The 12,740-nt window shown below is 54.3% G+C and overlaps 6 protein-coding genes across 6 annotated transcripts; 4 read left to right on the top strand and 2 right to left on the bottom strand.

Moving 5' to 3' along the window:
• Positions 1-440: 440 nt before the first annotated feature.
• Positions 441-1,698, top strand: VTJ04DRAFT_2733 (uncharacterized protein; the record flags this gene model as incomplete). Its single annotated transcript, XM_069360555.1, has 2 exons — positions 441-908; positions 976-1,698. 2 exons carry the CDS (start codon positions 441-443, stop codon positions 1,696-1,698), a joined length of 1,191 nt encoding a protein of 396 aa, XP_069221254.1.
• A 617-nt stretch (positions 1,699-2,315) lies between these two features.
• VTJ04DRAFT_2732 (uncharacterized protein) lies at positions 2,316-4,232 on the bottom strand (the record flags this gene model as incomplete). Its single annotated transcript, XM_069360554.1, has 5 exons — positions 2,316-2,784; positions 2,845-2,924; positions 2,985-3,871; positions 3,933-4,004; positions 4,064-4,232. 5 exons carry the CDS (start codon positions 4,230-4,232, stop codon positions 2,316-2,318), a joined length of 1,677 nt encoding a protein of 558 aa, XP_069221253.1.
• Positions 4,233-5,477: 1,245 nt separating this feature from the next.
• Positions 5,478-6,183, top strand: VTJ04DRAFT_2731 (uncharacterized protein; the record flags this gene model as incomplete). Its single annotated transcript, XM_069360553.1, has 2 exons — positions 5,478-5,517; positions 5,654-6,183. 2 exons carry the CDS (start codon positions 5,478-5,480, stop codon positions 6,181-6,183), a joined length of 570 nt encoding a protein of 189 aa, XP_069221252.1.
• Positions 6,184-6,282: 99 nt separating this feature from the next.
• On the top strand, positions 6,283-6,566 carry VTJ04DRAFT_2730 (uncharacterized protein; the record flags this gene model as incomplete). The annotated part of the gene is made up of 2 exons (XM_069360552.1): positions 6,283-6,354; positions 6,414-6,566. 2 exons carry the CDS (start codon positions 6,283-6,285, stop codon positions 6,564-6,566), a joined length of 225 nt encoding a protein of 74 aa, XP_069221251.1.
• Positions 6,567-6,688: 122 nt separating this feature from the next.
• Positions 6,689-8,158, bottom strand: VTJ04DRAFT_2729 (uncharacterized protein; the record flags this gene model as incomplete). Its single annotated transcript, XM_069360550.1, has 2 exons — positions 6,689-7,704; positions 7,771-8,158. The coding sequence occupies 2 exons, from the start codon at positions 8,156-8,158 to the stop codon at positions 6,689-6,691; spliced, it is 1,404 nt and encodes a 467-aa protein (XP_069221250.1).
• A 1,858-nt stretch (positions 8,159-10,016) lies between these two features.
• On the top strand, positions 10,017-12,011 carry VTJ04DRAFT_2728 (uncharacterized protein; the record flags this gene model as incomplete). The annotated part of the gene is made up of 5 exons (XM_069360549.1): positions 10,017-10,130; positions 10,191-10,618; positions 10,695-10,733; positions 10,810-11,054; positions 11,119-12,011. 5 exons carry the CDS (start codon positions 10,017-10,019, stop codon positions 12,009-12,011), a joined length of 1,719 nt encoding a protein of 572 aa, XP_069221249.1.
• Positions 12,012-12,740: the final 729 nt, after the last annotated feature.

The raw sequence follows: 12,740 nt of genomic DNA, 5'->3' as shown, positions 1-12,740 counted from the left end.
GCTACTCGGGCAGGCTTCGGTGCCGTTTTGCAATGTTCTGTTCATTGTCCAGTCTCTTTCGTCTGAAGGTTGTCGATGTGACAACCTTCCGGTTGCTCTCCGTCTTGCATCTTCCGTCTTCCGTCGCCGGCTCCTGGTGAAGATCAACAAGGCCCTTGCGTCTCAAAACATTCATGAAGTTTAAAAAGCTTCTCGCCATGGCACATCCAGATCTCACCCGTCCCTTTCCCTCTTTGTCTTGGTTCCTTTCTCCCTCCTAGTACTATTGCTATTCATCTGTATGTACCGAATGATATGATTCCTTTGTTATTCCCAGCTATCTCCTAATTTCGTTGAGCTCAGCGCGGGTGGTTAGCGGCATCGCCGTCGAATCCGCTAACATCCCCTGCTCCCTCTCCCCTTCATATTCACCTCTTTACTCCTTCAGATCGCCGCCCAACATGCCGCTCAGCATGCCGCGCTTCCCTTCCCTCACGGTGCCTCAACTCGTTGAGTTTGGGCTCCGGTGGGTGTCTTCAAGTCAGAAGCGGTGGTCCACCATGGCCATTCGGTGGTCTGTCCTGCACCTGACAGCGCTCGCTGTCCTCGTGCTGTTCCCCTTCCTCCTTAACCGCGGAGAGTCGGCGGTGATCCCAAAAGTCTGCACATCGACACACGACCACCACAACACCCTCGCGGAGAGGTTCCCCAATAATGCCACGGGCGTCCTGAACGCAACCTTGGCCATCATCCCGATCCCTCTGGAGACTGCCCGCCGTCTGATTCCCCCTCAATGGGGGATCCTGGAGCATGCCTACCGCGCTCTCATGCCCGACTTCCCGGAGGGCATGTACCCGGTTATGGTGCAGGCTGCCCATGATCATGACGTCCAGCTCCGGGCCTACGGGATCACGCTGGATGACTTTTCGGTAAGCCGTCCTTAACCATCGTGGTATCCCCCTAAACGACATACGAGGCTAACACGGAGTCTATCAGCGCGTTGGATTCGAGTTCCCCTTCCTGGATCTCAGCGGTGATGGCTACTCCTCCTTCCGCTGGGCCCCTGCCCAGCTCATCACTGCTGGCCACGACATCGCCTTGGAAGGTTCCCGCGCCTACGGCACCATCGTCACGCCCGCGGTTTACGACCCTCCCTGCGACGCCTACAGGCGCCTACCCAACGGCGCAACCTATTTCCGGGGTTCAGCCATCCCGGCGGCGGCGTCATCGACGACATCAGAGGCTGGAAAAATGTCTCTGCCGTCTTTCTCCCCTGCCTCATCTCCCGAGTTCATCGAGCTGGAAATGCTCCCTCTCACGAATACCCCTTACCTCTCGCCCTACCCTCTTGAGCTGTTCAAAAACATCACCAACCAACCCACCTTCGCCAACGCGTCGTCGTGCGATAACATGATCCGCCTGTTCAACACAACCATGTCGACGGGCCAGTACGCACCGGTGGCGGTGCGTGGTCGGGTTCGCGCGAGGGCGTTCCCTTTCTTTGGTGGCGGTGCCGCTGCTTCGAGGGAAGAAGCGGGTCATCAGGGCCAGGTGTTTTTCGGTGCTGTTCCGAAGGGTCGGGATGATTATGAGTGGACTGATGTGTACGGCGTGCAAATCGCCACGCCGTTTATCGAGAATAATTACCTCGATTGTCGGACCATGCGCGGTTATGAGGGGACCGGCGGGCCGGGAGATTCGTTTGCGGGAGAATATTAGGGCGGATTCGCATGGAGAGTGTTGGGTCTGCAAGAGATTCAGGGGAAGAGAGCAAAGTCCGTCAATGGGAATGTTTTTTTGTTCCATGGTTACGACTACGTGTGGGTGTTTTGGGGCGGTTGGACTTGGATATGGCGTTAACGGGTTTCGGGAGGGAAATCTGTCTTAGTTATTTCACTGTGTAGTGATACTCCAGTACGTAAAAGTAATGATACCCCTAGCATGAGCAGCCGAACGTGGATAGGTGACGAGAATCCAAGTTGGAAGGTTGTTCATGGCTCTATTGCAACATTCAAGACCCCCAGAGAGGGACTTGACTCCGTCGAGCATAAATGATGATCTGCTCCCTATAATGTGTGAATCTCAGATATCTGTCACATCAATATGAACAAGCCCAGACAAGTTGAGTTTCACCTCCTTACACACCTGAACAAAGCTCAAGGCGGTCGGAAACTGCATATCCCGCTTGGTTTATACACCTGATTTGAGAGCCTCAGATATCTCGTCCGGCGGCAGGTGTTTCCCCGTTATGGCTGAAGGGTAACCGCAAATAGACTAAGGATAGTAAGAGATTAATTAACTGGGAAAGGCTCAAATCTAATACGATCTGTCGACATCTAAACAATAGTATCGTATCCCTTGATTCCTTGCTGTCGTAACAGCGGTTCCGTCACTTCTTCCACCTCAACGCGCCTGCCCAAATTTGACGTGCCAGCCAGCACGCTTTGCTGCGCATATTCCTCATCCACGTTCTCCAACAAACCACTCTGAACCATCTCATCTTCAAAGTCCCTCTTCTCGCCCTCCCACCCCCTTACCGCAACCCACCAATACAACACACCAAGCACTATGACACCTGTTCCCACTGTAGGGAATAGCCAATACGGATACCCGTCTGCGTCCCAGTCCTCCCCGGCAGGCGGGACAAAGGGCGTGACGGCGAGGAACACGTTCAGACATAAAAACACAAACGGTACAGCGAGGTGCGTCTGCCAGGGCGACCACCACCGCTCGGAGGCACGCAGGCGCAGGTAGATGAGCCCGCCAGCAACGAAGGTGTTGATCCACGCGCCGGGGTAGGTGTATCTAGATTGTGTTAATAAAGAAGGCCGAGGCAAGGGATCGAGAATGGGAGGAAAGACATACAGGTTGACCACGAAGTTGTAAGCGGGACCCGGCGGGGGCGCGATGAGGACGATTACGGTTACAATCCAATGAAGGAGTAACTACACCAACTGTCAGTCAAAAATCCCAAGTACGGTATCGAATTATAATCGCCCACTTACCGAAGCCGCCGGCGTGCCAAAAGGCTTATTCGAGGCCCAGAACGAGCTCCACGGCAGCACGCCCTCCATCGCAAGCTCCTGGTTCACCCTTGAGTGACCAAAGCTGACGGCGAGGACATTTCCGATGTTACTCAACGCCACAAACGCTGGAAGACTCCGCGCTGCGACGCTCTCGCCAAAGACGTTCCTGAAAAACAGCCCGGCAACGATCACCTCGGACCGCGCGAGCTCGTCCTTGGGGATGGCAGCGAAATATGCCACATTCGCAAGGACATATAGCGCCGTAACCCCGACCACCGCCAACGGCGCGGCGATCTTGAGTGTCCTTTGCGGGTTCTTCAACTCCGCCATGACGTAGTTGGCATTTTCCCACCCCTTGTAGCTGTACACCACCTGCAACAACGCCGTGGCATACGCGTAGGCGCCGCCGCCACCGTAGCCATCCCCCTTTTCAATCCCCCAGAAGTTATCAAAGTTCCTCGGGTCCGGGACCAGCCGGTGTCCCGCCAATGCCGCAACGCCAGAGAAGACGATCAGCAGCAAGACCAACACCTTGAAGATCCCCAAGGCGTTGGTGAGGCGCAGGCCCCACTTAGGCAGCACCGCGTGCAGGAAGACGACGAAGGTGATGCAGGCAATCCCGATCAGCCGAGGCACCGGGCCGTCGGGCATTGGGTGGCCCAGAGCGAGGAGGACGTAGCGGCCAAAGGCCAGGGAGTTGCCGGCGGAGAAACCGAGGAGAACGATCTGTACGGCAAAGACGCTGGTGGCAAGATAGCGAGGCCGCCGGAAGATGCGCTCGAGGTAGTTTTTCTCGCCTCCGGAGCGCGGGATGGCCAGGCCAAATTCGAGGTAGACGCCCAGCCCAGAGAGAGTTAGAAGACCGGCTGAAGGGCGGAGTTAGTCATGCTGGTGCATTGACGGCAGGAAGCGGGTTGAAGAGCATACCAACTGTCCACATCAAAAGTGTGATTCCTACGGAGCCGGTGGCTGCAAAAATGCTGGACGGTGTTGAAAAGACTGGGGAGTCTCGTCAGTCGTGACATGCCTCATTGGTCAGGGAGTGAAGGATCACGCACTGCCTGTTCCGATCATCTTATTCAAGATGAGGAAAACGGCGCCGGCTATGCCAATTTTCCTTTGCTCGGGCACAACATATGTAGTGCCGTACTCTTCTGACGTTTGGCTGGCAGCATCACTGTCGTTGCTGGCCTTGTTCAGGCGTTTCCTATCGGATGGCCCATCCATGGCGAATGATGATGTTTCTGAATCTATTATCACAAGGCCCAAGTCGGACGCCAGCGCCCGAAAGAACGTGAGGTTTGTCTTGGACCTGTGCTTCACTTGGGCGTCAACCGCAATGTGGAGGGCGGGTTTGTTTGGACAGCTCAGGGGCGAAGATTTCCTAAAATGGCAACTCCTGAGATGTGTCGTTGGTCGACCAGAAACTCGCTGGGAAACAACAAAATGATCGTCACAAAGACCCTGGCATAGGGGAGATTCTTTTAAGAGAAGAATAAAGTCGTAGTACAGAAGCCTTAATAATTCCCGATGTCGTTGGTGGCGGCGAAAAATGCAATCTTCAGACGCTTATGAAGCACAGTCACCGGACACCAAAGCCGCGTTGTGTCACTGGGCGCTAGGCGATTGCGTGCTCAAGGTTCGCCATGGCAGAACTCTTCAGGCCCACCGGCTACACACCACCGCCACCGGGAAAGCACCATTAAACACCAAGACACAGACACACGTCAATCAAAACACCGATGCCGACATCGCACCGGGCCTTCCCCCGAATCTACGGTAGCCGGATCCGGACCCGGCGTCGGGCCCGGATCCAGATAATTCCTAGCGGACCTCCGGATATTGGACCGCCGGTCTGACCGACCGACCGACCGACCGACCGACCGACCCAACTCAGTGACGTTTTTTCCGCCATCCCACAGCAATGCTGTTGACCCTCATTGGCATGTAGATCTCATAAATGAAACAATCGCCAGACTGATGCACTGACGACAGTGATTAACGATGGATCTCATCCTTCTTCGGGCACCCATGAACACCAAAGTGCTCGGTGCCAGAGAGCGTTGCCGATGGTGAGCAACAACGCCGTAGCTGGACACCCGTTGACTATCTGAAGAAGAAAAGGAAGAAAAGAAAGTTTCGAAAATTTGTGGGACTTGGTGTTCAAAAAGCCTGCCAAGCCAATCTCTGTCTTGGCGTTCACGTGACGAACGTTATCCTCACCCCCAGCCAACCAGAGCAGCCTCCGGAAGCCTTCCAATCTCCAGGCCTATGATTGGCTCATCCACCGCGCCAACAGCCGAGGAGCCGACCTTCCTTCCGGAGGCGTGGATTCCCGAGTGTGCAACCTCCACTGCCGCGAGCCTTTGGGATTCCGCATCGACGAGCCTCAAATCTCGCAATCCGCGACCAGCGTCGACCGTGTGAATCCATTGAAGCTCCTCCGTGCCGCCGAGTGCATAGCCAGACACAATGATTGCCCAGCGAGCAGGGACCACGGCGCTGCGCCGCTGTACGTCCAATTCCCCTCCCCCTCCATCACCACCCCACGGAGACAACAAACATCCGCCTCTACCCGTCAACAAGCCACACCAACTCCAAGCAAGCCAACAACACACACAATGCTAACTAACAATTCCCCTCCCCAGTGGCCGGCCAACCCAGCACCTTCTTCACCACCAACGTCGCCAAGCTTGCTCTGGCCAAGCCGCTCTCGACGACCCCGTCCCGTGCCGCCGTCGAGACGCAAAAGATCTCGGCCTCCGAGGCCGCCTCCGCCCTCGCCCAGCAGCGCCTCCGCCGTCCCGTCTCCCCGCACCTCGAAATCTACGACAAGTACCAGACCTGGTTCGGCAGCTCCATCTTCAACCGCTTCACCGGCAGCGCCATGTCCGGCTCGCTGTACGCCTTTTCCATCGCCTACCTCGCCGCGCCCTACCTCGGCTGGCACCTCGAGAGCGCTTCGATTGCCGCCGCCTTTGGTGCCCTCCCCGTCGCGGCCAAGGCTAGCCTCAAGTTCCTCGCCGCTTGGCCTTTCTCGTTCCACGTCCTGAACGGCACGAGGCACCTGCTGTTTGATCTGGGGATTGGGTACGCCAAGAAGACGGTAATTAAGACGGAGACGTACGTTTGGGGTGCTTCGGTGGTGACGGCGTTGGGATTGGTGCTGTTCCTTTAAGTTTGATAACCGAGGGAGGTTGAAGGGAGAGGGGGCGTTGAGAGCGCTAGTTTGACTGCCTGGTAAAAAGGACGCAAGATCGCCCCGGACAAGGATAAAATGTCAAATCAACGGTTTCAGGTCAAAGATGGAAGGCCGGATATTGGGCATTTATGTCATGTACAACCAATTGTGAGTAGTACTGCAACCCGAAGAGGTTGTTGACCATCAAGCCTGGTCTTCTTGAGTAGGAAGACAATGGGCTGGCTTCGCTACGCTGTGGTATCTATTCTCCCCGGATTATAGCTGCCCTTGTCGCCAGCCAAGCAAAAAAAGACCGCCGTTCCCAAAACGCCAACATCAAATGCAACGCCCAGTCCTGGGTCACGGATCGTGTCATCTGATACACCCCAACGCCGTTTTGCAACCCGCCAGCATATAACTCCAAGCCCGATTGTTTTGCCGAGTTGAGAACATGTGATGAATGGTCCTCAACACAAAAGCAAACTCCATGAGAAAACAAAACTTAGTCCAAATGCCGAACTTCCAAAATCTCCAGGTTCAGCGCATGATTCCCCAACCTCGCAACTCTCTGCCCGATCGTCGGGCCAAGGAACTCGGTCACCTGCTCCGCCTCACGCGTCAAGTCAGCGCCATTGACCCCGTTCGCCAACGGCAGTGCCGTGGAGCCAGCAAGGCGATCAATTGCCTTCATGATTCCCCCAATGAGCATCTCCAGCTCGAGGGCATGTGCCTCCCCTTTCTCGCGCAGAGGCTGCAGCACGGCTGCGTCAAAGCTTTTGAGGTTCGGCAGAACCAGCACGCGCACAGCCTCGGGCCCACCAGCGGCAGCCACGCCGAGCACCGCTCCATACAGTACGGCTGGCGGGCGCGCCGGATCCAGAAAGTGCTTGAGGCAAGTCCGCGTCAGCTTGGGCCGCAGCAGGGCATTAGTAGCGCCGTATTTGCGGGCAATCATCTCCAGCAGGCTGGCGGCCAGCTCACGCAGTCGGTACTGCTCGCGCATGGACTCGGCTGGATCGTCGCCTGGGGCGCCGCCCAGTTTTCGGGACATGAGGCACGTAAGGACGGGCGCGGACAGGGCGCTCGCGTAGGGGTCCAGGAACAGGTTGGGGTTTTGGATGACCGCCTCAGAGAGCTCCATCATCTGGCGCAGGACGAATAGATCGTCGAGGTGGTGTGTGACTTGATTGGTGATGAAGTTGACGAAGTAAGGCAGCAGTTGGTGCAGACCCGGATCAGAGCGAACTGATTCCAAGGCGGCGGCGCGGAGCCTCGTCTTCTCCTCATCTGGGTCGTCATCAAGGATGGCGGCTTGGATCTTGTCGAAGTAGAGGATAAGTTCCTTGCTGATGACGTGTTTAACGGACGGCCGGAAGGACAGATTGTCGTTGCCGGCGAGCGCGGCCAAAGCTGGATTAGCGCCAGGGCCTTTGGGCAACAAGTCCTTGGAAGACGTCTCGGCGCTGGTCGGGTTTTGGGGAATTGAGGGCTGGACGCCTTCGACAGCAAGCCAATGGGCTGTTGAAGGCGAAGATGAATGAATTAGCGGTCAGGAATGTGCAGTTTTGGCCTGGGCGAACATACCTGTGAAGCTCATATCACGGGGCACCTTGGGCAGCGGTGCATTGATGACTTTTTCGAAATCAACCTCCTCATCATCGATGTAATAGAGGGGCTGGCCTGGCCCAAGGCTGGCCTCGCCGTATCTCAGTGGCCGGGTCGACTCGTAGCCGTACAGTGGCTCGACGTCGAGCACTTTGAGAGCCTGGGCCACGTCCTGAACGGTCAGAGTGGTGCGGTTGGCAGCGCGCATGAATCGTAGCGACTCGACAATGACCTGGCCGATGCGGTATTCGACATCCTGGGCGAGAATTCGTAACGGCTCGTCGGCAAGAGTGATGCCGAGAGAGTCGGCGACATCCCGTACATTTTCGGGGTTCCAGAGTAATTTGGGGCCGTCATGTGTCGCCATTTCTGATAAAATTAGTGGAGGACGCCAATAGAGGGTCCGAGAATGATGATGGTTGTTGGCGGCCAAGCGTGAGTCGTGAGTCCCAGGACCGAGATATCGTTCCTGTCTGCTTGGTTTCGTGGGGTTCTGAACGATGAAGTCAAGAGCCGCGTCTTGCGCCTGCCAACGTGGAGTGGATCAAGGCAAGCAGCCTCGCCAAGCCGACAAACCAGGCAACTGTCAGCCAATCAAATCAAGTCAAGTGCCGAACAATGAATGATGGGGCCCACTTCTGCCGCGACCCCAAACCACGACCACATTGACCTGGGCCGCCTGGTTTGTTTGAGGTTGCCTGGTTGTTGCAGTGAGGCCGACGCGACGAGACAGGTAGCTATCTATTGCTTTCAGGATTGTACTTCACCGTCATGTCATGTATTGTATGCGAAAAAAATCATCCAATTTCCACTTCCGTGTAAGTCGCAGCCATTTTCAAGGTGGCATGTTATTATAGGCAACCTTTCCATTCCGTATTGACTTGTGACTCTCAAAGGACTCTGTTACACCCCAGCTACTAACCGACAAGACCAGATAGACGCACAGACTGCGGCCTGACATACCCTCCCCAACCATTCGACCAAGACAGTATTGGGAAATTTCACGAAAAAGAACAGGTTCTCTCCCCAAGGACAGCATGGAGTGCTAGCCCTCCAAGAAGTCGCCTCCTTCGGCTGACTCTACTCAGGTCATTCGTCTTTGGTTAGAGTGGTTGCCTTGTTCTGTGATGTAACCCCCCAGGAAATGACCTGAAGGCTAGAATTCAACAGTGTTGAAGGTGGCGCGCATCCAGCAGACGACAGGTTCTGTCGGCATGCCGGCTTAGCTTTTCTGCATGGTTCTGGAAGAGGAAGGCTTCCTGCCGCTAACTAGTCAGTTTAGGAATCACTGAAATGAAAGGGGCATCGATGGCTAACTTGATGTCCAACACTCAACGTAATCATCAGCTGAGTGTTGGATTGTGTGCAGAGACCTGACAAGGGACGGCGGGTGTCAAACTCAACACAAGGGTGTGACGCGCCCAATCTGTCCCCGAGGACCCGAGCGTCCGAACTGCTGGGTCTGTGGCTTCGATCTTAGCCGCATCCTTCCCGCGTTCCGTAACTTTGCGAGGGTGGGTAGATCTCGTGATCTTCCGTCTAGGCCGTGAGCTATACTCTAGACGTTCTAGGTGCCCTGGATGTTTTGAGTCGACCTACCTACGGGGTATGGATGATTGAATGTGTGACCCCAGCCCCCGGCAGAATTCCGTGGTTATTCTGTTAAGGCTTCCTGATACTTGAAATTACCACACTCTGAACCTTTATGTTTGTATTTTCAAGCCATTTCTTTTGGGTTTCTTTACGGTGTGGTGTCTGGCCTCACCGCACTTACGGCGTCGCCATCACTAGCTGCCTGGTTGTTGGCCGCGGCTTGGATCTGCAATATCATCACAGCCCTCCACAAGACATGGGACCTCCTATGGATTCGACATTTCTGGGACAAACGTATGAAATTGTAGAGCCGGACAATATTACTTGACAGGCCCCACCTCCCACCACCCAAGATGGTCTGTGCTCACTGCTGATGATATGAGTAAGGGAGCTGGAAGCTTCTGGCCAGCAGAGCCGCAAGAAGCCAATATGCGTGTAGAGTTATTACCTATTTAAGATGCCAGTCTGGCCATGACGATAAGCTGCCTGGTGCGTCCCTAGCGATCTCGAGTCGTCCTCGCAATCATCCGAGTTATGGTAACTGGTCTTTTTGGGCCATCCTTGTCATCTAGGCACCGTTTTGGATCTGTCCGAAGCTCTACCAGTGCGCCAGATCACCGCCTTCAACAAAAATGGACGCGCGTTTCAGTCTTTCAACTCAGGCTGACGCCGGGGGCCCTACCACTGATAATACTACTGTCTCAGGACCTCAACCTCAGGCTTTATGTTGCAATGCTCCAACGCATGTGAGTTTGCGCCCTGCCATTTAGGGTCCTTCGCCATGTGATGATTTCTGACACAAGAAGACCGATCAGGACGGTCAGCGGAACGACGACCGCGTCCCACGATCTCTCCCAGATGACGTTCTCGAAAACCGCATCCTGACTGTCCTTGCCTACCGCCCGAAACCGCCTCCGTCACATATCACACATGCTGGTCATTCCCGCGGTGGACAACACCATAACCGAGAACGTTCTGGAGACTCGTCCTCCAACGGTGGCGATGGTCATCAACCAAGACGCAATGACAATAGTGGACAAGACAAGAATGGCAATCTCCATCACAATGGCAACGATGACGATGACGATGATAGTGACGTTGTGGAGGTTGATGTCCAAAACAACGCACAAAAGAAAGCGTTGATGTGTCCGTTCCGCAGCTTCGACCCCCGATACTTCGATTGCTACCAGCATTATTCTTGCGACGGAAAGTTTCCAGACTTGAACAAAGTCAAGTTAGTATCTTCGTGATCCTGTTGTGAGACTTTCTTGATCAACACGTTGACAATTCTGATGTTGGTGGTACTTCAGGGACCATATTAGGAATCATCATCTCTTGAAGTATTGCTGGTGAGTGAGATTCGATTGTTGATCCGGGTTCGGTACCTAAGAAAGCTTTGCTCACCAATGCCTCTTGGTTTTCAAGCGAGAGATGTTGGCAAGAGTTCGATTCCGAAGACCGATGGAACGCTCATCAGTCCGATCAAATGATGAACCGACGATGCGGGGAGCGACCCCGACCGGACCGTCTAGCTCCTCGGTTTGGAGTTCTCAGGAATCATCAAAATGCCTTGATCGACCGAAAAGGTGACACGAAACTCAACACATGGGATAAGCTTTGCAACTTCCTCGGGCTGATTGACGAGGGCACTGGCGACTTTCCGCCTTCGGGTGAGACAAACTGAATCACCCTCATGACTCTCTCTAGACGCCATCTCACCATTTTCTGCTGCAGAATGGGAACCAAGGCCCATGGCCGAATACGCTGACATCGAGGACATCCAACAAAATACGAAAAAGAAAGCTCAAGAACAAGTGGTTGACTTTTTGAACCAAACGCTCAAAGGCAACGTGACCGAGGAACTCTGGGAACTCGTTCGCCACATCTTCAAAATATATGACGACGCAGGTTCGCAGAGTCTCAGAGAGTTCCGAGACCAAGTCAAGCAAAAGAGACATGCGCCTCCGAGAGCCAAGGGGCAACCAAAGCCAGGAGAAAGACGCACGAGACCGTCCTTCCTGACTTCCTCTACTACCACTCAGCCCCAGGCTCTCCCCGCCCTCGCTCCTGCGCCCCATGATATGAAGAATACACCAAGCTTGTCCAACGATGGCAACATATTACTTGCAGCGGAGCCCAGCAGCAGCTCTACTGAAGGACAGTTGTTCCCCTCTGCAGTTGAGACATCCTTTGGAGGCCTTAGGATGCCTCAACAATCATCTTTGGAGATCGGGGACCAAAACCACTCGCCAACCCACCAGCAAATGTTCAACGCTGAGGCCCTACCCCCTCCAGCACTCCCACTACCACTGCTAGACAACAGATCAACAGAGCAACAACACCCTCAGAGTGTGTACAACGGGCTCGTCCCTTGGGAATTCCCGGCCAGTTACTCACCGGCGCAAGCTGTCCCAAACAATGAGAGCACTTTCTATCCAGAGATGACGCCTTTCTTCAATCAACAGCAGCACCAACAGACCTACGATCAATATCAGCAGCAAGACCAGTTCCTCCAACCTACAGCGCCAACAAATCATGAGAACTTTGACCACCACTTGGAGCATCGGGTCCACCCTGGCCGGCGACCTCGGAACAACTGTCAAAACCAGGGGCAGCAACCCTACTGATCATTTCATTTCCTGTCATGTTTCTTCTCTTTCTATGTTTGACTTCTGAGAGGCTAGAATACTCAGTCCCTCACTGCTAGAGTTGGATATGGGCATTGGTCATATGCGACAGTGAGGGTCGAGCTGTCATTACTGCTCGATATATTAGTACCTGTATCACTATTAATTCGCGTTTTACTCATATAATTACTTTAATCTGACTGTCAAACTCGAGACACGACCTAGATTCCCAAGCAATATTATTGGTACTCTTGGCGTGTAATATCAGTCTCTCGCCCTATACTCTTTGTTGTCTCGAGGCTTTGCTAGACAGATTAATACCTCGTGAGGTGGAGATGACGCTGGTGTCAGTCAGATATTAGGGAGGTTCGTATGTCTTGTCTCGTAGATAATATGGTATGTAATAATGGTACAAGGTCCCAGCCTAGTTGCTGTTCCTGGACTAGGAATAGACCATAAAGTGACGTACCTGTGTCTATGACGACATGATCCCAGCCATGGGTCTCGGCCACTATTCGTAAAAAGTTCATAGAAGATGCATAACCTAGCTCACATCCCCGGGTGGTGAAGGGGTCAGATATTTATGCCTCATCAGCCCTGAAGCCTTGAACCCCCCGGCCAGAAACAGCATGTCGGGGACAGTTCACCGCATTGCAGCCGCAAGGACTCCATGAAGAGAACCTCCCGAAGGTTTTTCCCAGGGTTGCGGCTCAACGCCAGTATGGAATT

The sequence above is a fragment of the Mycothermus thermophilus genome (assembly GCF_041956435.1).
Source record: "Mycothermus thermophilus strain CBS 625.91 unplaced genomic scaffold VTJ04scaffold_2, whole genome shotgun sequence".
NCBI classification, from domain to species: domain Eukaryota; kingdom Fungi; phylum Ascomycota; class Sordariomycetes; order Sordariales; family Chaetomiaceae; genus Mycothermus; species Mycothermus thermophilus.
The sequence above is the reverse complement of the archived record's forward strand: the minus strand, read 5'-3'. Positions and strand labels throughout refer to the sequence as shown.